This window comes from Brassica oleracea, chromosome C3, assembly GCF_000695525.1.
Source record: "Brassica oleracea var. oleracea cultivar TO1000 chromosome C3, BOL, whole genome shotgun sequence".
NCBI lineage: Eukaryota > Viridiplantae > Streptophyta > Magnoliopsida > Brassicales > Brassicaceae > Brassica > Brassica oleracea.
In genome coordinates, this window is record NC_027750.1 from 6,526,644 (window position 1) to 6,547,633 (window position 20,990).

The following is a 20,990-nucleotide window of genomic DNA, read 5'->3' on the forward strand; positions in this document are numbered from 1 at the left end:
TAGAGGGCAGGAAAAAACCATCGCCTTGATTTGTCGTGACTTGGGTTGAAATGTTCCCCTCTATAGCCAATCAAATGTCATCGCTAATTAGTTATTTTTAACTTCTGACGTACCTCTTGAATTTGGATAATTTGCTTAACTTTATAGATAATGGTTTGAATAAGTGAATTCTGTTAGAAAAGGTATACAAGCTCTTGACTTTCTTATGACAGAATTTTTTGAGTAAAAAGCCAAGAGAGTTTTCAGAACTTGCATAATCTATTAATGTGTGGCCTAAATAAGAAACTCAAGCATGTTAAATTTTTAGTTTCTTAGAAGAGAAGTATGAACATTTGAGTACCATTTTTCTTGACTAAAGAATTTGAGAAAAATAATAAATTCTTACCAGTAAGACTACTTACCAAACCCCCGCGACATTATATATTTGGGATTCTGTTATAGTTAAATACATCCTACGTGAACTAGCAGAAGTAAGACAGTAAAATCATAATTATCAATCCATAGAAAGGCAGAATAATACAATGTGTTTCCATTGTATTTTTTTCTTTCAACCATGCAACTCTCACCCACCACGTAGTTTTCGGTTTAGATAAAACATTTCTTGGTTACTGACTCTGTTAAAAACACTCAGTGCTCAATTATAGAAACTGCAGTTTGACGAAGCTTCTAAGATATTAACCGATGATGTAACATGATGAGTATGAAAATGCGTGTGCCGTAAGGAGAAACGTCGATATCGAGAAAGACCAAATATATACGGTTATATGACTCCTTGCAAAATAAGTTTGACTTCATCTCAAAGTAAGCATTTATTTCCATGTCTAGGCCGTTAATTTCTTTCTCAGTTTGATTCTAGAAACTCTTGTTCTTTGACTTATAGTTTCTTTTACACATATGCACAATAACACATACGAGTATACTATACTAATATATACTGTTTATATGGATGCTATAATATACATGCAATGTGTGTATTTTCTACTTCAAATAGAATCTAATAGGAATACGTAAATATATAAATATGAAAATGTTCAGAAGTGTAATCGTGTAAACAATAATCATATCAGAAGAAAGTTCAGTTTTAGCGATTTAATCAACAAATCTGATCATTTTGAGGGTTGTCTTGTTTAGGTAACCACGTTTGATTTTTTTCCTTAACATTCCTTTTTAATTTGTTAAAGAAATTCTCTTTAGACATTAAAAAACTAAATGGATTTCCATTACCGCCGTGCAACTTTGACATTTATTGTTTTAAAATTTTATACCCTCATGTATGTAAACTTTCGTTAAAACCATCTACAAAAATACTCAATGAAAACAATTTTGAAAGTACTATCAACTAAATCATGCATTAAATTTCTTATATATAAGCCTTTTAGTTTTAGGTACCATTTCGTTATTTGCTAATAGTAATTTAACAGATGTCATTTATCTAGATTCCCTTTACAAATTAATTTAAATTTCTTATAACCATGATTAGATACCGCTAAAATGGTTTATATATATATATCAAAATTACTTTGCATGAATCAGATCAACGATGATTAGTTAAAAATGCTAATGGCTTTTCCAACCATACAAGAGTTGCGTTTTAAAGTGAGTAAAGTTTATTTTACTAGTAACTAAAATATTAATATGATTCCTTCGCAGTATAACATTTAGTTTGGTTTTCTAATATATATATATATATGTGTGTGTGTTCTATACGTATATGATTTTTATATTTAGTAATATTTTCTAACGTTTATTTAGGATTTATTAATGTTTCCGATGAAACTGTGGAAATTAAACTGATTGGTCTCAAAGACTTTTCTTAATGAAAAGTGAGGAGCCTAAATACAATAATTGATCGGAACAACCAGACAACTTACACTAATTGGCCTTGATCGATCACAAAGATGTTGTTTGAAATGTTTAAATCTTATTATTAAATAATATATTCATTCAAAAGATTGTTATTAGTTAGTTAAATAATCAAGTGAGATAAGGAACCACAACCATGCAACAAAATAACAAGAGGAAGCCATCAAATTTTCAAAAGGAGCAACTGATATTATTTATATGTAATATCCCTTACAATAAAATAAAAGATTTTATGTAGTAAATATAATAATAAAAGATTGAAGAGTACCAGAAAATTCAGAGTTTAATAAAAGCAACGCAAATGTTTCTTGTTGTCCTTTTTCAGAACCATAGAATCGATGCATTAGATAAATACCAAGCTTTAAGACATAACAATCGAGCTGGTTAGTGATTAAATATATGCATATATACATATAATGACTAGTGTACACATAAAATTATAATTTATTCATGTGTCACTGATGTTATCAGAGGCAGCAAAATATCAGTAAATTTTGATTGCATTTGTTATCTATTTTTATTTAATAAAAAAAATCGCATATCCACGGTCCTAGACATTAAATCAAATAATAATATACAATAACTGTTAAAACGAATAAAGTCACAAATACTACAAATTTAAAACACGGATATTCGATATGATCATATATATATATATATTGTTAGGGTATAATGTCGGTTTTGGTGAATATATTAATTACAGTTCTTTATATATATAAAGTTGATACTATATATATTGCGTAATTACTTTTAAAAAGTTTCATAGTTATTTTTAATGGAAGTTTAAAATTATTACATAATTATTCTTTAATATTCTTGGCAATATATATTATTCCTGTAAATAAAAGTTTTATAATATTTGTTTCACTACAATTTTAAGAGATTATAGCTTTTATAATGAAATATTTTTTTCATTAAATTTACTTTTTAAGATTTTTTTTAAAATTTATTTTATTTATATTTACGAATCAAATATCTCTAAAATACATATTTTATTAGATATCCGGATACCAAATATTCAGATGGTGCCAAAATAAATCAAATAAAAATGAATCATAAAATTATCTATCCAGGCGAAATGAATCGGATCCGAATACTTAAAAAAACTACGATGTCCGATCCAATTCATTTCTAACCTTGATCCCTATGCTTTATAAAGTCATTGCTAAATGCTAATAGCCTAATAGCGGAATCAACATTGATTCGAGTTTATCATGTTTGTATAGGACAACCTATAGTCTTACTATTTCCTGAATTCATTACATTTAGTGGGTTCTTTATGTTTCTCGTATTAAAAACAAAATAATCATGTAGCAAATTTTATTTTAAGGAAGAAAAACATTTTAAGTATTGGATCCAACTGATCTCGAATTCAAATGTACTGTTCATCTATTTTATTAAAGGAGAAGTAATTTAATCTTTTATCTGGCAATATAAATAGCAGTTAAAAAAAATAGTGTTGTTTGGAAACATAAATAACAGTAAGTTAGGAAAAAAAATAATGGGCTTATGCTATTAAAAAAATTAAAAGCATTATATTATATTAAAAAATAATGGATTTATGTTACTTGATATACATATTCAAATTAAAATAATAATTTAAAATTGATTTATATCAAAAATTCATTCCAAAATATACATATATTCAAAATTTTATTTTAACTAACATATTTTCCAATAACTATTATAAAAATGTTTTCAATATATATAAGAAAAATACAATACAAAACTCAATTTCAAACACCAACTTAAATTATGGATTTTATATTTCACATTGAAATTTAAAAATATAATATATGTGATTATTTATATGATTGTACGTATAAAATATAATTAATTATACGAAAACTTATTTGATGGTACGTATAAAATATAATTAATTATATGATAACACATATTTATGTAACCTATGATGACACATATAGGATATATAATAGTTATTAGGGGTGGGCGTTTAAGTTCGTTTTCGGGTCTGTTTGGGATTTCATGTTCGGTTCTGTTTGGAATTTCGCGTTCGGTTCAGATCTTTGAGGATTCGGTTCGGATTTGGATAACCAATTTAAATTGGTTTGGTTTAAATATTTGGAAAGAGAATTAATAATTATTTAAGTATTTTTAGAGTTTTGAGTATATTTTAACTATTTTAGATATTTACGTTTGATTATTTGTATATATTTTTAAGTATTTAAACGTACTTAAAAGTATCATATATATTTTGGATGTTTTTATATATATTAAATCTAAAAATAATTAATTTATATAAATCTATTTTGGATACCAAAAATACTTCGGTTCAGATCAGATTAGGTTTCAATTCTTCAAATATCAAAATTTTGAATAATTCGGATATTTAATCAATTTCGGTTCAGATTTGGTACTACTTATTCGGATTGGGATCGGTTCGATTATTCAAATTCTAGTTTTTTGCCCAACCTTAAATAGTGACATAAAAACAAATAGCATAATATTTTTTTAAAAAAATACATCCGCGCGCGCGGATCATAATCTAGTTTGTACTTATATGTAAATCTTAAACATTTTAAGCCTTAGGATTAAGTCTAATATCAAGTTATCAACATATTAGAAGAGTTTAGAAGACATAGCAACAAAACAAACAACAAATTTAATAGGATCATAACTTTGAGTAAATACGTTCCACTACAATTAATAAATTAAAAGATGATGGAGTTTATAATATGATTAAAAAACAAAAATTTAATAACATATTTTCACTTGTAAATTTCATTTTTATGATGTGGCCTTTATTTTTCTTGTAAAAATCTCTGTTATTCCCCTCCCCCAAACAAATTCAAGATAAGAATTCAGTTTACCAGTTATATTATAAAGAATATTGTCTTTTTACCAGCAAAAAACTAATCCAAGAAAAGTGTCACTCATCATCACGTCACTTGGGTTGACTAACACAATACCGTACGTAACTTCCTTTGCAATGAGACGGTAAATGATTGTTTTCCTTTTATATGTAGGCATCTTTAGACATCATATTTCATTTGTAATATTTATTTGATGAACTGTATGCTATTGGTTCATATAATTTTATTAAAGAATAGTATATAAATATGGTACGTGTGGGTGTGTACGTGTGAGTTTGGCATATGAAAAATGTCATTAGCGCTTGTTAGGTGTTGTATAAAGATTAGGTCATAAAGTGTTTTAAAATACGCTATACGCTGGTAAGACGGTGAACTACCGTATAACGCCTAATTTTATATACGGACGTTTACGCGGGCATATACAGTGAATATTTTATAAAGAAAAATAGAATATTTAGTAATCATAGTGATAAAATTTAAAATATATGTCATAAATTTATATAGTCTAAATATTTTCTAGTCCAAAATAAAGAGTAAAAATTCAAATACATACTAAGATCATTTTTTGTAGAAACTGGATGTAAAAAAGAAACTACATTATAAAAAATGTTCACGACAATAAAGAAACAACTTCCAGACTTTTATCTTCCCGATTGGTAAAAGGATAGATGAAAAAGATTGACTTTAAACCAACTTTCCTATAAAATATGGATTCACCAAAGCAAAGTAAAGTAATTGTCGTCATTGGTCTTCGTAATTCAAGTTAAAACTTCCAAAACACGTTATACCGTTTAGATTAACCGAACTGTGAAATTCGGTACAGCAAGGCTGCGTATAACGTATAGTCAGCGCATGTACGGCCGTATAGCACGTATTTTAGAACATTAAACAAAAACATACCGTATATGTGTATATGTTGCAGAAGATAAGACATTAGTTTCTTAAATGGTGTCACGTGTTTTAGGGGATTATTGGCAAGTGAATTATCATAAATTTTAAAAAATTTGAGATTATATTGTTATTGGTTTTTGGATTTCAAAAATCTTAATAGAATGTATTGTTATTGGTTTAAGAATTTTTTCAAAATTCATTCAAATTCTTTGTTATTCAAAAAATTTAGTTATCATTGATTCTATAATTTTAACTAAATCTAGTGTTATTGGGAGATGAATTCTATCCATTTTTACTCATAAAATTTAACTTTCAAAATATCATATGTATTCATGTGATTTTCAAAATCCATGTGATAAAAAACTAGAAAACAAAATAGTTATACTTACCAAATATATATTTCACTTTAAATCAAAATTATATGTCCAAAACTATAATTTATTACATTTTTAAATACTTTTCATTTTTGAATATATAATTATTTTTATATTGTTTTATCGTTTTTGAATATAATAATTATATTTATATCTATTAAAATTTTAAAATAATTTTTTAATAGTTTCAAAAAGCATTTTTGAATTCTAAATAGAAAATTTGACATTTTTTTTGAAAAAATCGAATAAATTATTTAAAAAATTAGAAAAAGTTCGAATTTAAAAACATATAATTCAAAACATAAATTTTTTCCAATTTTGTATGTATCACTATTATTATTTTTTAATTTGAAAGAAAAAAAATTAATAATCATGCTATATGATTTAGAAAAAAAATAAATTATATATTTACTTTATAAAAAAAACGATAGAAAATAGGTAATACAAATTAATGAAAATCTATACCAACCTAAAAAAATTATGATCAAATTTCATAAGTCAATGTATATAAATTCTCACAATCTACATGACTTTTTAAAATTTATCAACTATTAAAATTCACAAACTCTATAAAAATTCATCTTCCAGTAACTTCTCCTTAATTAACCTCGCATTTGCCTTATATTACTAGATACTAATACGGCTATTTTTTAGAATTCAACCATTACTTATAGTGTACTTAGAAAGCTTGTAGTCTTCATATACACACTTTACTTAATTTGCTTCCGTATTAAATGGTATACATCATTCATACATGATACATCACATATTGACTCTTAACAAAAATTACAAAGAACATTTGTTTTCTTGGACGGTTCGTCATTTTGAAGGTCGATAGATAACATAATATTTATTAAGTCCAGGGTCCATATGAATGTATGATTAACACAAGATTTTGTATAATTTTCCTATATTAAAACTGGTAATTGGTTAAAAGAATCTGTTCTGTGAACAAGGAAGATACGACATCGGAGTTGATAATGTCATGCTTTAATTCTTCTCCTACTTCACTTGCAGAGTATTTAATTGACAAGAAATTAAAAAGATCTTTGGTACATGCAAGGGGCTGACTTTTCTATCGGTACAATTGTTTATTAGAATAATTTACGGTATTTATTGATTAAGAATCAAACAAATCATTAAGTCAAACCTAATAAGTTACTAACTATTTGAGACAGAGATATTGAAAGGATTGCAGTCCTGTCAAACTTTGTTGCTATCCCTCAAGTGTGTCTTTGGACCCTTTAATCCATTACCTAACCTCATCTCTATACAACACTAATTTCTTTGTTTAGTTTGTGGGTTGGGTTGGGTTTGTTCGAATCTTGGGAACTTTTGTGGTAGACGACCACGTTTTAGGGAGCTTCTCAGACCATGTTATTTTTAATTGTCAAACAAGCATTACTATTTTTTTAAGTAACGTTTATGACTTATGTAACTTCTTAACTAGTAACCAAAATTCATTGTGGTTCAATGGTTAAGTGATTCATCTTACGGGACTAAAGTCCGAGTCTTCTGAATGCAATAAATATGAGTGATCTTAGTGGACTCAAACCTCCTGGTCACTGGTCCAAAATACCGACCCAGCGAGAGTTCCATTACATCTTATGCATGACTAACACTGTGATTCTTTTTCCTTTTGTAGTCAACTTGGATACTTCAGTTATACAACACTCAAGATTACAAGGACTGCGATGTTTTAGGAGTTATGTCTAGCCATTTTAGCTAAGCCATCATCAACACTTGCTTTCCTATAAATATTCCGAAAACTAAACTTACGTGGGATTGTAAGTAGGGAAGAGGAGATTCCATGAATAGACTTCATGCCTGTGGACGTCTACCAATCTTTGACAAATAACGTTTCAATCACACCCATAATGCAAAAATCAAAGAGAAGAGATCAACTGCTTATATGCTTTGTAATCTTCTTATCTCACCGAGAATGCAATATGAAGATCCACCATAGGCAAATCTTTGAAGGACTAATGGTTCATGTATCCATCTCTCGATTTTTTAAGAACAAAATATTATTATTAACCTTCTTAACCAAAACAAAGAAGGAAAGACTAATCTAAACGTGTAACTTGTCTGCAACCACAAGTTTTATATACACCCCAATAGAAAGAAGAAAACAATATGAACCAGAGACAGAGAGCTCAATGATCCTCAAGTGCAGCAACTAACACATTGCTTGATCCATAACAAAATCCTCTAAATTCAAGATTTTAACTTATATATACCAATAAAAACGCTAGTATTCGCGTTCCAACCGCAAAACCAAGTGGTAACTTAAAATAGGCTTAACTATACTTTTTATAAAAACCCAAAGTAAATAGAAGCCCTGCACCATCGCCATCTTCTTTTTCTTCATCATCATCAACAATCACCTTTATTCTTCTCTCATTATTTGTTTATTTCAAATTCATAGCAGCAGCCATATTCCTGAGCTTCTGCGATATATCAGCAAAGGATGGTCTCTCTGTTGGCTCAGATGCCCAACAACTTTCCATCAATCCTTTCCACTCTGGATCACACCACTGTGGGATCTTCGGACGCAATGTATTATTCACTATTCCTCCTGTAATAAATTAAACACCAATCTCATGAATCAATCGTTAGTAGTATGCATGTATGTTTTAGTTGAGCAAGAAAGTTTTAGTTGATTACCTATTATAGAAGCACAGTGCATATCTGCGTAAGGCTCTTCACCAGTGAGCAATTCCCACATTACAATCCCAAACGAGTAAACATCGATCTGACACAGAGATAACTGGTTTGGTTAGTGGCTGTATAAGGAAAAAATCTGCAGACTTTATAAGAGATTAGTTATACCTTTTCAGAGACCATGTTGCTTTTGCCACTCAAGAGCTCCGGTGCCATCCATGGCAATGTTCCGCGAACACCTCCAGACACTAAAGTCTTCTGTTTCACCTTAGATAAACCCAAATCACCGATCTGGAGAGGGAAACGGATAGGTCAGAAATATATAAGCTTGGTTCTCATTATATGGGGAGATGAGATGATCAAAAACCTAACCTTGCACACAGGACGCTGAGGATCTCTCATGTTCACTAGAAGATTCTCGCACTTCAAATCGAAATGAACTATGTTCTTTCCGTGCAAATACTCCATCCCAAAAGCAGTATCCATGGCTATGATGAGTCTTTTGCGACGATCAATAGTTCTGGATGAGTCAACCAATAAGATATCAGATATTTGAATACTCTGTAAAATTAGTATAATTTCAATGACTCTGTAAATCTTTTTACCTGTCTTTCTTCTGCAAGAACTGTTTCAAAGATCCGTTAACCATGAACTCAGCAACAGTTGCTAGAGAACCATCAGGACCATCACGAACTATCCCATAGAAAGACACAACGTTCGGGTGATGCAATGAGCTCAGTAACAGAGCTTCTTTCCAAAAATCTTCTATCTGCAACAGAAAGAGAATAATACTGGAGTTAACTTTGATGAATGTGTTCAAAGCCAACTGATAATAAAGGAAATCAATATTACCAAACGTTCCCTTTCAGAAGGTTTTCCTGCAAAACAACTTGCTTTTATTCTCTTTATTGCAACATCTGAGCCTTTCCATTTGCCATGGTAAACAGATCCATATGTTCCAGAACCTAACTCTCGAATCTCCTCCAGATCATCGTTTCTTATAGTCTAGACGAACAAGGTGATATAACACAGTCAAAAGGACTAAAAAAATGGGAAAATGTGTTTAGTTTTTTTTTTAAACAAAGTAATGTTATACAAAACCTGAAGTCCCCTAGATAGAGCTTCAGCCTCCGCCTTTGTTGGCTCAATCTTAAAATTGTTTGGATTGTCGCTATCAGAGTCCTCATGTTCGACTTGAGCATTCTGAAAAAAAATATGTTGTTGCAGGATCAGACGAAAGGATTATATCATAAGGTCCTCATAACAAGTTCAAATCTCATGATACTCACCACATGCTCTGATTCGTTTTCCACCAATTCTGGCCTCACAGGGTCATTCGCTTCTTCTGGATGAGCTTTCACCTCAGCAGCTCCTTCAAGTGCCGCCCTCTTCACAGATTCCATTAACTCGGGCAAGAAACTCAAACGCTCGACTGATAGCTCCGCCCCTTCAGGAGGAGCAGCAGCAGAAGGACTAACTTCTGCCATATCATTCTTTCCTTCAGCTAAGGGTTGATGTTTATCTAGGCAAGGAACACCGTCTGAAACACCAGTATCAACACAGTTAATGTGTTCACCTCCCTGAGCAACCTTGCTTTCCACGGGCCTCACCACTTCAACACAATCTGGTGTCTGCATAATTGGTGCACCATCGAGGTTTGTCTGTAGCATGGGCCCTGACAAAGGCTTAAACCCCTGCAGATATTCGTTACGCACAGCCTGGTTCTCAGAAGGCACCCAATTTGGGTCTAAAGGGAAAGCTCTATCTTGAAAATGAGGATTTGGGTAGTAAGGCTGGCCAGGAGAAGACATTGCATCAAATCCTGAAATGTTTTGTGGAGAACCGACTAAAACACTTTGATTCTCCACTCCAATAGAATATCTAGAAGCACTGTCCATCGGATTCCTGATAACAGTTTGATTGGCTGTGCCATTGACTTGCTGCATAGGCAAGCCTGGAGCACCACTTATATGGTTTGGAACGTTCTGCCAAATATTTTGCTGCGGGTAGATGTGGCTATGACTTGCTGAGTGAACACTTTCAGGTCCTGGAGCATACAGATTATTCCCATAGTGAAACCCACGTTCCTCAGCAGAAGGGTTGGACGGGTTCAAGGGAATGCCACCAAGAGGTTTATCGTGAAACCCTTCATTGGAAATTTCGGGTCCAGGTCGGTGGCCAAAAGGATAATTCATCCCAGGACCATCAAGAGTGTAATGATCACTTGGTCTTCCAACATTAGATAAAAGTGGCCTCCCTTCATCAATACGTGGAGGATTAGGATTAGGATTCACCTGTTGTTGACCTATCCATCCTCTTTCATGCCCGAAAGTCTCATTTGCATAAGCCCCATGAGGAGTAGGAGGCTTTGGGTCTGCGTTAAGCATAAAAGCTTCCCTGTTGGGCGGACACTGTGCACAATGAGCAGAAGGAACCGGTTGAAATCCATTAGGCTGCTCAAACGGCTGATGGTTCTTATGAAACGGTACACGACAGCTCTCGCATATATTACCCCCTTCATAGCCACTTGGACCACCGTGAAGAACATTCCCAGGAAAACCTCCTTTACTCTCAAGCGGCGTAGCTCCAGCCGGGACCCACACCACGTTATCAGGAACCTGTCCCTGGTGCTCATATAAAGGATGATGACCTGGCCTCGCGTAATCCTCAGGCATTCTATCAAACCCCTTATCAAGAACTTCCCCATACGGCATCCGGTAACGAGCAGAGGAAGGCGAAGACGGAAACTCCTGAAAATGACCATGATGCCGAGGAGAATAGTAAGGACTCCATGTGCCTTCTACATCACCATACCTCGTTGCAATCATCTGCCCGGAACCCACACGAGGGATCCTGAGCTGGTGAAGATTATTATACTGAGCAACAGGTATCTCGTTACCCCTCTGACTTCCACCACCTCCACTCTCAATAGCCAGCTGATTAAAAGGTTCCACCATCGAAAAATCGTCATTATTCAGATTGAACCGAGGCGAGTCAGGATACTGCTGCACCTTCCTAAAATCCGTCCCTTCAACCAGATTATTAAGAGCATCAACGTATCTCCTCTCAGACTCCCTCTGATCATCATACCCCGAGGAACCATCCATCTCAGGAGACGAAAACAGAAAGATCCTCAGCCTAGTGAACCCATCCCCGGAGCCTAACTTATCATACTCCTCCATCATATTCACCACGTCATCGTCATTCACAACGGAAACCAAAGCATCGAGATCCTCATCAGGCTGCTGGTACTTCAAAACCGCCGCGTCCTCGTAAAGCTCCCTCATCTTGCTCATCAGCTCCTCGTACCTAACGTCCCTCGCCACGCTCACGATCCTCGTCTCCCCGCCCACGTACCTCAGCTTCCCGTCCTGAGGACGAGGCAGTATACTGCCTAGGAAGCTGCAGAGGAACTTGACTCGGTGCGGCTCGTCGTTCAAGCTGGAGCCTGGACTAGTGACGGAAGATGAGTTCACGGAACCGGAATCCATAGCGAATCTGATTACTCGATTACTGCTGCACATGGAAAAAAAAACTCGAATCCGCAAGCTTATTAGATTTCGTTGGAGCGATTCTCCATCGAATCTTCACCAGTTTTCTGGAGAAAGACATGCAATAACACGAATCAATCTAACGATAATCATCATCTGCTACAGAGAGAGAGGAATCAATTTACCTTCAATCTCGGAGAAGAAATACGAATCTCGATTTTGAATATGATGAAGAATCACGCTTCGAGCCTCTGATCTATCTTGGTTTTTGATTTGATGAGGAGAGGAGGAAAAAATATATATAAAATCTTTTTATTTTCGAGGAACTTTTTTTTTTTTTTTTTTTTTTTGGTTTCTGGGCTAAGAACTAGAAGATGCGATGCTTCTGTAACGCCAGGTAGTGATCCACGTGGCGGTTTTTGGCTATTTTTATTTAATAAAAAAAATTGAAATGTGAATATATTTAAATTTTCTCCCACGGTATGGTGGCATATATCATGATCATGATCATGATCAAGTGGGGCATATGCTTCTTCCTAGTCCGCAGATTCCTTGTGCTCACCGCCCCTGCGCGTGTTCTTCACCCGCGCATTTATTTATTTTTAAATATGAAGTGGGATCAAACCATTCTAGCCGTGGCTTTGGATCTTCTCTCCTTCGCCTCATCACGTGGGCTCCTTTATCGTCTCCTCTTAGCCATTCCATACTTTCAGGCAGGCCCGGCTCATTAAACTTAGGACTCAAACCAACTTTTTCTCACAAATTCTGTAGTTGTATTATTGTAATTTAAAAATTAGAGCACTAAAACTAATCAGAACCCTAATTTTTTAACAAAGTTTACATTTTTTAAAAATTTAAAAATTAGAGTACAAAAAAAAATTAAAGTTTACACTAAAATGTATGTATCTTCTAAATTTTAAAAATGGCTTATGGCATGAGCTGAGAGTGCTTTAAACTTTAAACTTTAAACTTTAATTTTTCTTTACCATTTAAAGTCCAAAATCCAGATAGAGCACTTTAAAATATGAGAAACAAAATAATTGTTCCTATTCATGTTTTTGATTAATGATTTTTTTTATCACGATGTTTTGATTAATGATTATGTTTATTGCTTTGACGATCTAAGTGACATACTGGCTGACATAATGGGACGTAGTTATTTGATATGACCATTAGTAGTGTTGCATGCAAGTATGCAACAAAAAATAAAGTCTCATCCAGCATTTAGAATTCTTCTTTATTAACTTGTCACATGCATTTTTCTATTATTGATGTTACGTTTATCAAAGATGGTTGCGTTTTTGGCAGTGAGATTACTAGATGAGGGATCTTGGCAGTGCAAATATAATATACGTCTTGCTAGGTGGAATCATCCGGGGATTGGTTTATCATGCAGTGACTCATGACACGGAAAGCGTTGTGGTAGACATTTAAAACGTAAACGTTTCAACATATCAATTTGTTAATTATAAACGTAATCATATATTCTCTATTGGATATCCGCATTTGGATTCTACAAAAGGAGAATTGTTAGAAATTGAAAAAAATCATTATACGTTTTAAGATGCCAATAATTATTTTAAATATTCCTACCAGGTGATAAACACAATAAGCTCAGATGTAAACAAGACTATGGCTCCAACCCATTAATCTAATTAGTTTGTGCTCATCACACGCCAACGTCAGTTTCTAGCTCCACTCACTTCTGATTCTAAAGCCCTACTATCTCTGTTCAGTTTAGTTTCCCACCGATAGTGTTGCCCGTAGCCACCGTCTCAGGCACTTGCGCCACCACTACATTAGGTTACACCCTATACCTACTTGACTTCTACTTGGTGTAAGATATCACTTCGGCATAACCTGTTTCATGAAAGTTGATAAATGGGTCATTTTATCATTTTCCATCCGGTAACCACATGATCGTGGCAATTAGCAACTTCGGTAATGAGGGGCCGTGATCTTCAACTCGCCCGTACAAACATTTGGGACTTGGTTATCTAATCTTATACTACAAAAATATCTATTATTTTGAATTTTTAATATGGATCTTCATCTTCCAAACTCCGTTGATCAAAGATGACTAAGTTTAAGAAGCGGGGCCAGGTCCGTCGGGACTATGACAATGCAAATATTTCGATGTTTGTCTCGCCGGAAACAACTATCTACCACAAATCCAAGATAAAGCTACGAAGTGTAATCTCATGACAATAGTCTATGTAATATAATATATAGTTTTAAGCAAAGATAGTTTCTTATATGTATAAGTGTGTGTAATGACATGAGAAAATACAACTAAAAACCAAAGTTGCCGTAAAACAACTTTCTTCTCAATCCAGAATCGTCTTTTTAAACGTAAAAATGAATAAAAAACATATTATTATTATTATTATTTTATTTATTTTTCTGATAGTGTGACCAAAGACATGAGAAAACACAAATATGCTTTTTTAAATAAAAAACATATTTTCTCTAGTTGTGTTTGCATTTTTACAATAATAATCATTAAAATTTGAAAAATTGTAGTAAAATTTTCTAATATGCATAATTGTTTTAAATTTTCTTGATTAAGTGATAAACAGAAATAAACAAAACTATAGATCCAACCTTTTGATAACTCATGAACCAAAGTAGAAAAAAAATCAAAAAAAAAATTGAAACCTAATTATAAAATACAGATACACTGTGCTTCATTCTAAACCAAAAAATCAAAATTTGAAAATAAAATAAACTAATCAAAATTTATTAAAAGCTCATAACTTTAATTGGATATATACATATAAAACTGAAATATATTAGAAAATGACAATAATAGATTAATTATTGTTTTTGTATATGATATTTTGTCAAAATCAAACTAAAATATAACTGGATTTCAGATACAATTCTTTAGAACCCAAAATCCTCCTATCTAAAAAAAAAGGGAGAAAAAAAATCCAGAATCCCCAAATAGAACCAGAGTATGATATAATTAATTCGACTATAATGGATCTGTTTTCAAAATCCAGAAATTCTATAAAAAAAAGTCAAACCGAACCAAACCAAATCCAACCTAACCTAACCGACTGTTCAACGATGGCTTGGATCCCGCTAGACATCCCTTATATATTAAATTGCAAGTCACTCAACCAATCGTATTCTGACACATAATAAATATAAAAAATTAAGAAAAAAAAACTCAAAAAATAATATTTAGAAGAAAGAAAAAAAGTGATATGTAAACTACCCACGATCATACTTTAACCACGATCTTTAATTTTTCATTCTCTTATATCTCCCAAAATTTTATCACATTCGATAAAGAAAATTAGAGAAACCTTTTTGATCGATCAAAAACAAAATATAAAGGATGTATTCTTCTTCTTTGCTTTCAAAATCTTAATTCATATTTGGGGTCATCTTGAATGTCCTGAGTCACAGAGCGAGTGCTGATAGAGGATGTATTCCTAATGGGGCTATCTCCCTCCTTTGTACATTTTTGTTGATTACGGCAGGGCAGGACATGCTTCTTGGAAACCGGTTTAGGGATAGGAAAGCTCGAGAAAGAGTGGACATGGTGGATTTGAATGGCTGGAGATTCAACTCGAACAAATAGACTTTTTAACGTGAAGAAAGAGAAGGAAATATAAGGAGGATAGAAGTCAACCACAAATGAAGATGCAAACGTTGTAGAATCAGAAGAAGGGATTTTGATAGAAAGGCTTTTGTTAAAAGGTAAATGTTTCTGGTGTGTATACTTAAATATATTACATATATAACTTCAAAAGAACGGTTGAAAAAATCTAAAACATGAAAAAACCATTACGCTTCTGTGATATCAAAAGCGTCTGATCCACTTTCAATGGTTTAGTTATGTCTGACATGAGCTTACAATTTGTGTCTATACTAACAAAAATTAAATAGCAACAATCACCTATTCTCAAACTAAAATAATGTTACAAACCCAATGAAAGATTTTCTGCTTTCATTGGGTTTGTAACATTATTTTAGTTTGTACATGGATACAATTAGAGAAAATATTGAAAGAACAAAACGAAGTAAAGTAGAAAAGCTTCATACTAATATTTATATTCAACAAACTATTTAAGGTCAATGTAAAAATTTATAAACAAAAAGCAAGCTTAGTTTATATGTTTGTGGTTACTTAAGTATAAGTGTGTTCATATTATTTTTAGTGTATACGCATTTACTTTATCTGATAAAATATGTTATACATGTCAATTTTTAGAAACTGAAATGCGTTTATTTGCAAGCAAAATTACTCCCATGCTCAATGGGTCAATACTAGTAGTTGAATAACCCAGCGACAATTTTTTCTCAGTCACTTCTCTTTCCTCTCACAATGTTACTGGTAACAGCCACTCTCCTCCGCCACCGCCACCGCCACCGTCTCCGTCACTTACGCCACCACATCAGGCTCAAGTCCACCTCTCCATCTACTCCACAACATTACCACCTCCCTCTCAACCACCCTACCTACTTAATCTGGTCAGCCAACACTTCCCTCGGCAAAACCCTCGTCTCCACCGGCATCTCCGCCTCCTTCCTCCTCCAACCTCCATCCCCCGCCTCGCACTCCACAAAACTCCTCTACCTAAAACCATTACAAACCGGCTTCCCTTCCGATTCCGACTCTCGCTTCGTCTTCTCCAAGCTCGACTCCCTCTCCCTCCGTCTCCGCGTTCCTCTCTCCGTCTCCAACTCCGTCCTCCGCTCTTCACTCCCCCGCAGCGGAATCAGAGAGAATGGAATGCGCGATTTGAACTTCTTGGAGGAGAAGGTAGTCACCGGCGCAGCGGCGGAGCTATCCTGCAAGACGCTGTATGCCTGGGAGGCGGCTATCTCCCCGCATTTAGCAGCGGAGAGGGAAAACGCGCCGGTGGAAGACTCTGACGTGTTGAAGATGGTGGAGCAGTGTTTGAGGGAGGAGATGGAGTGTGGAAATAAAACTAATCTTCTTTGTTTGGTGGAGACTGCCGGTGGAGTCGCGAGTCCAGGCCCATCGGGTTCTCTTCAGTGCGACCTCTACAGGTAACAGTTTTTCTCTATGTTCAAGAAATCGCTAGGCTTATATGTGATTATGAGTAAACAGTTTATAGAAGATTAATCCTGAGCTGGCGTCTAGGCACAGTCTAGACTACCGAAAAATCGTTTCGTTTAGGTCTAATTTGCCGATTAGGCAGACGCGCGTATACCGATTTTTAGAATACTGGTTATTCCCAAATTCAAGAAATTGTTAGACAGTAATTAAACAATTTATACAAGATTAATCCCCGAGCTGCTGCCTAGGCGCCGTCTAAACCAATTTTTAGAAAAAAATCATTTTCGGTTATAACCGATTTAGCAGCCCGCCTCTTATTACAACATTGGTTTCTCCTTTGAGATTATAGGCAACACATAGGAGGTAAATTTGGTTAAATATCTTACTCATGTTAGTTTTGTCTTCCTGAGATTAGACCTCTTAGATTGCCTGGAGTTCTCGTCGGAGACGGCAGGCTCGGTGGTATCTCCGGGACCATTGCAGCTTACGAAAGTCTAAAACTTCGAGGATACGACGTTGCTGCTGTTGTCTTTGAGGATCACGGCCTTGTTAATGAAGTTCCATTAACGTCATATCTAAGGAACAAGTAAATTTTTTTTCAGTGCCTTTTATCAGTGTTATGTTCTTTTTTTGAACCATGTCTCATAGTTACACTTGTTTGAAAAACTAGAGTCCCTGTGCTTGTGCTTCCGCCTGTTCCCAAGGACCCTTCAGATGATCTAATAGAATGGTTTGTGGAATCGGATGGCGTGTTTAAGGCTTTGAAAGAGGTAATGGTGTCAGCTTATCTGGAGAGAGTGAAGAGATTAAACGGCATGGCGAAGCAGGCGGGAGAGGTTTTCTGGTGGCCGTTTACTCAGCATAAACTTGTGCCTGAAGAAACTGTGACGGTGATTGACTCTCGCTGTGGTGAAAACTTTTCAGTATACAAGGTTTGTATGCAAACATCCCTTTTTTTGACATGTCCAACTTTTTTTTAGCTCATCTAGAACTTTGCCACTTTCGTCATTTTCAGGCTTCTGGTAACAATTCTATTACCCAGCAGTTTGATGCTTGTGCTAGCTGGTGGACACAGGGGCCAGATCCTGCTTTCCAGGTCATCTGTGCCTATTGTTTTGTATCTTAATGCTTATTATCTCTTTCCTTGTGGTGAATCTTCTGAAGTTTATTTTGAAATTTTGTTTAGGCGGTTTCAGGCTGAGCTGGCTAGAGAAATGGGTTACACTGCTGCTAGGTTCGGGCATGTCATGTTCCCTGAGAATGTATATGAACCTGCCTTGAAATGTGCTGAGATTTTGTTAGATGGAGTGGGAAAAGGTTTGTTCTGTCACATTCTTCAAGCATTGATGGGAGGGCTAATTAGTTTTATGCATGCAGGCTGGGCTTCTCGAGTGTACTTCTCGGATAATGGATCCACAGCAATCGAAATTGCCTTGAAGATGGCGTTTCGTAAGTTTTGTGTTGATCATGAGGCCATATTGAATTTTTCTGAGGGCAGTGAAGAGAAAAAGCATATTGTGGTTAAGGTACAATCATCTTGCTGATGCTCCATGATACTTCGACGCTTTAATGTTGTATCTGTTAGTGTAAGTTAGACTTAAACAGTGTGTACTTACTGAGATGTGTGTTGTATTTTTAGGTCCTAGCTCTTAGAGGGTCTTACCATGGGGATACTTTAGGAGCAATGGAAGCACAAGCACCATCACCTTACACAGGCTTCCTCCAGCAGCCGTGGTATGGAGGAGTTTTTTCCTTTATCGCTTTTCATGATTCCGACTTGAAAATTCTCTATTGAATTTTATTGCTTAAATAGAAATATCATTCCTTAAGGATGAATAATATCATGATTACATCACCTGTGAATATTCACATTGTCTTGCTTCCCTCTGATTAGGTTTGCATCTATCTTTGTATTTGTAGGTATACTGGAAGAGGTCTGTTTCTGGATCCTCCTACTGTTTTTCTCTCCAATGGAGCTTGGAACCTCTCCCTCCCTGAAAGTTTTTCTGAAATAGCCCCAGAAGAATATGGAAGTAAGTTATCATCCTTTCCTCTCTCTGCTATCCTCTATAACATATATGTTTTAGCTGTATGATTTAATATTCCCAAACCCTTACAGCCTTCAGCACTCGTGATGAGATTTTCGACAAGAGTAGAGACACATCAATTCTTGCAACAATCTATTCGGCCTATGTATCAAAACAGCTACAAGAGTATTCTGGAGTTGCACAATCCGCCCATGTTGGAGCACTGATAATAGAACCAGGTATGATATTATATCCAGCAAAGTTTAGAATCTTCAAACTACTCTTTTATTTAGGTGGCTGATTGTATCTGCAGTAATCCATGGTGCTGGGGGAATGCACATGGTTGATCCGCTCTTCCAACGAGTTCTGGTCAATGAGTGCCGGAATAGAAAAATTCCAGTCATTTTCGATGAAGTGTTCACAGGTTTCTGGCGTCTTGGAGTAGAGGTAGTGAGCTGTTACTTTGATTTTATGTCATCCTGTGTTAAATATTTACACTCTGCTAACAAAGTTACAATGATATTACCAAAGACTACTGCTGAACTTCTCGGTTGCAAACCGGACATAGCTTGCTTCGCCAAACTGATGACTGGTGGAATGATTCCTTTAGCTGTCACTCTTGCCACAGATGCTGTGTTTGATTCATTTTCTGGAGATTCAAAGGTAAGAAAAGTAGAAGAACCATCTTCATGCTTTTTTTTTCTTCTTCCGCTTGAAGCCATCTAATGCTCTTTATTGGTTGTAGCTTAAAGCCCTGCTTCATGGTCACTCATACTCAGCTCATGCTATGGGATGCGCAACAGCCGCCAAAGCCATCGAATGGTTTAAAGATATAGAGACTAACCATAACATCATCCCTCAAGGAGGAATCTTAAGAGAGGTACTAAGACAAAATATAAACATCTTTGTGGCAGATGATCAGTAAGCAAACATCTTTAAATGGGTTTCAACCATACACGTGTTTTTGTGCAGCTGTGGGATGAAGAACTGGTGCAAAAAATATCATGTCACTCTGTGGTTCAAAGGGTGGTTGTATTAGGAACCCTTTTCGCTCTAGAACTTAAAGTAGATGCTTCCAACTCCGGGTAAAGATCGTATGAATCTCTTTAGAAAAGCATTGTCTTGAAGAACACAAACTGTTGGTATCTCATAGTGATTTGTTTCAGGTATGCTTCGTTGTACGCAAAGTCTCTTCTAGAGATGCTCAGGGAAGATGGAATCTTCATGCGGCCTCTAGGAAACGTTGTATACCTCATGTGTGGCCCTTGCACGTCTCCTGAAATTTGCCGGGAGTTGCTGTCTAAGCTCTACAAAAGGCTTGGAGAATTCAATAGAGCATAGTACTCCACATTGTTTTGTCGTATCAAATGCATTTTTTTTTTTTGAACTATGATTGAGTTGAGGTATATCCACCTGAAAATGAATATTCTGAATTTTGTTTAATTATTATGCAAAACATGGGAGAGAGTCGAAGAATAAATCACGTCGTCACCTTACATAATATATGTGGCTGACATGTCCGTCCTAAATTTAAAAAAAAAAAGACAAAAAACCGCCGGTGTATTTTACCAAAAATGTGAAAAACAAAACATATATTTCCAGTTGTTGCTTAATTAATTGTACACATTAACTAAACATGGTACTGATCTGTTAAAAAGCATTATTTATTCCAAATTTATTATATGAACCAAACTTACAAATTCGAGCCAAAATGCATGAACCAAAAAGAAAGAAAAGAAGATTAAATATGGCAAAAATATAAACTTCAAAAACAAAACAAAAAACTTTGAAGGGAAAAATATCACCTG

General features: G+C 34.5%; 2 protein-coding genes across 2 annotated transcripts; one reads left to right on the forward strand and one right to left on the reverse strand.

Moving 5' to 3' along the window:
• Nucleotides 1–8,080: 8,080 nt before the first annotated feature.
• On the reverse strand, nt 8,081–12,452 carry LOC106335215. Its single transcript, XM_013773673.1, has 9 exons — nt 12,303–12,452; nt 9,916–12,226; nt 9,728–9,829; nt 9,479–9,631; nt 9,232–9,395; nt 8,999–9,146; nt 8,795–8,917; nt 8,630–8,717; nt 8,081–8,540 (listed from the first exon to the last, which is right to left on the reverse strand). Exons 2-9 carry the CDS (start codon nt 12,148–12,150, stop codon nt 8,374–8,376), a joined length of 3,180 nt encoding a protein of 1,059 aa, XP_013629127.1. The 5' UTR covers nt 12,151–12,226; nt 12,303–12,452; the 3' UTR covers nt 8,081–8,373.
• A 3,925-nt stretch (nt 12,453–16,377) lies between these two features.
• Nucleotides 16,378–20,676, forward strand: LOC106336470 (bifunctional dethiobiotin synthetase/7,8-diamino-pelargonic acid aminotransferase, mitochondrial-like). Its single transcript, XM_013775305.1, has 14 exons — nt 16,378–17,145; nt 17,571–17,741; nt 17,826–18,087; nt 18,171–18,251; nt 18,352–18,472; nt 18,533–18,681; nt 18,795–18,889; nt 19,076–19,188; nt 19,275–19,421; nt 19,496–19,629; nt 19,714–19,845; nt 19,928–20,062; nt 20,155–20,267; nt 20,349–20,676. The coding sequence occupies exons 1-14, from the start codon at nt 16,457–16,459 to the stop codon at nt 20,521–20,523; spliced, it is 2,517 nt and encodes an 838-aa protein (XP_013630759.1). The 5' UTR covers nt 16,378–16,456; the 3' UTR covers nt 20,524–20,676.
• The last annotated feature ends 314 nt before the right edge of the window (nt 20,677–20,990 follow it).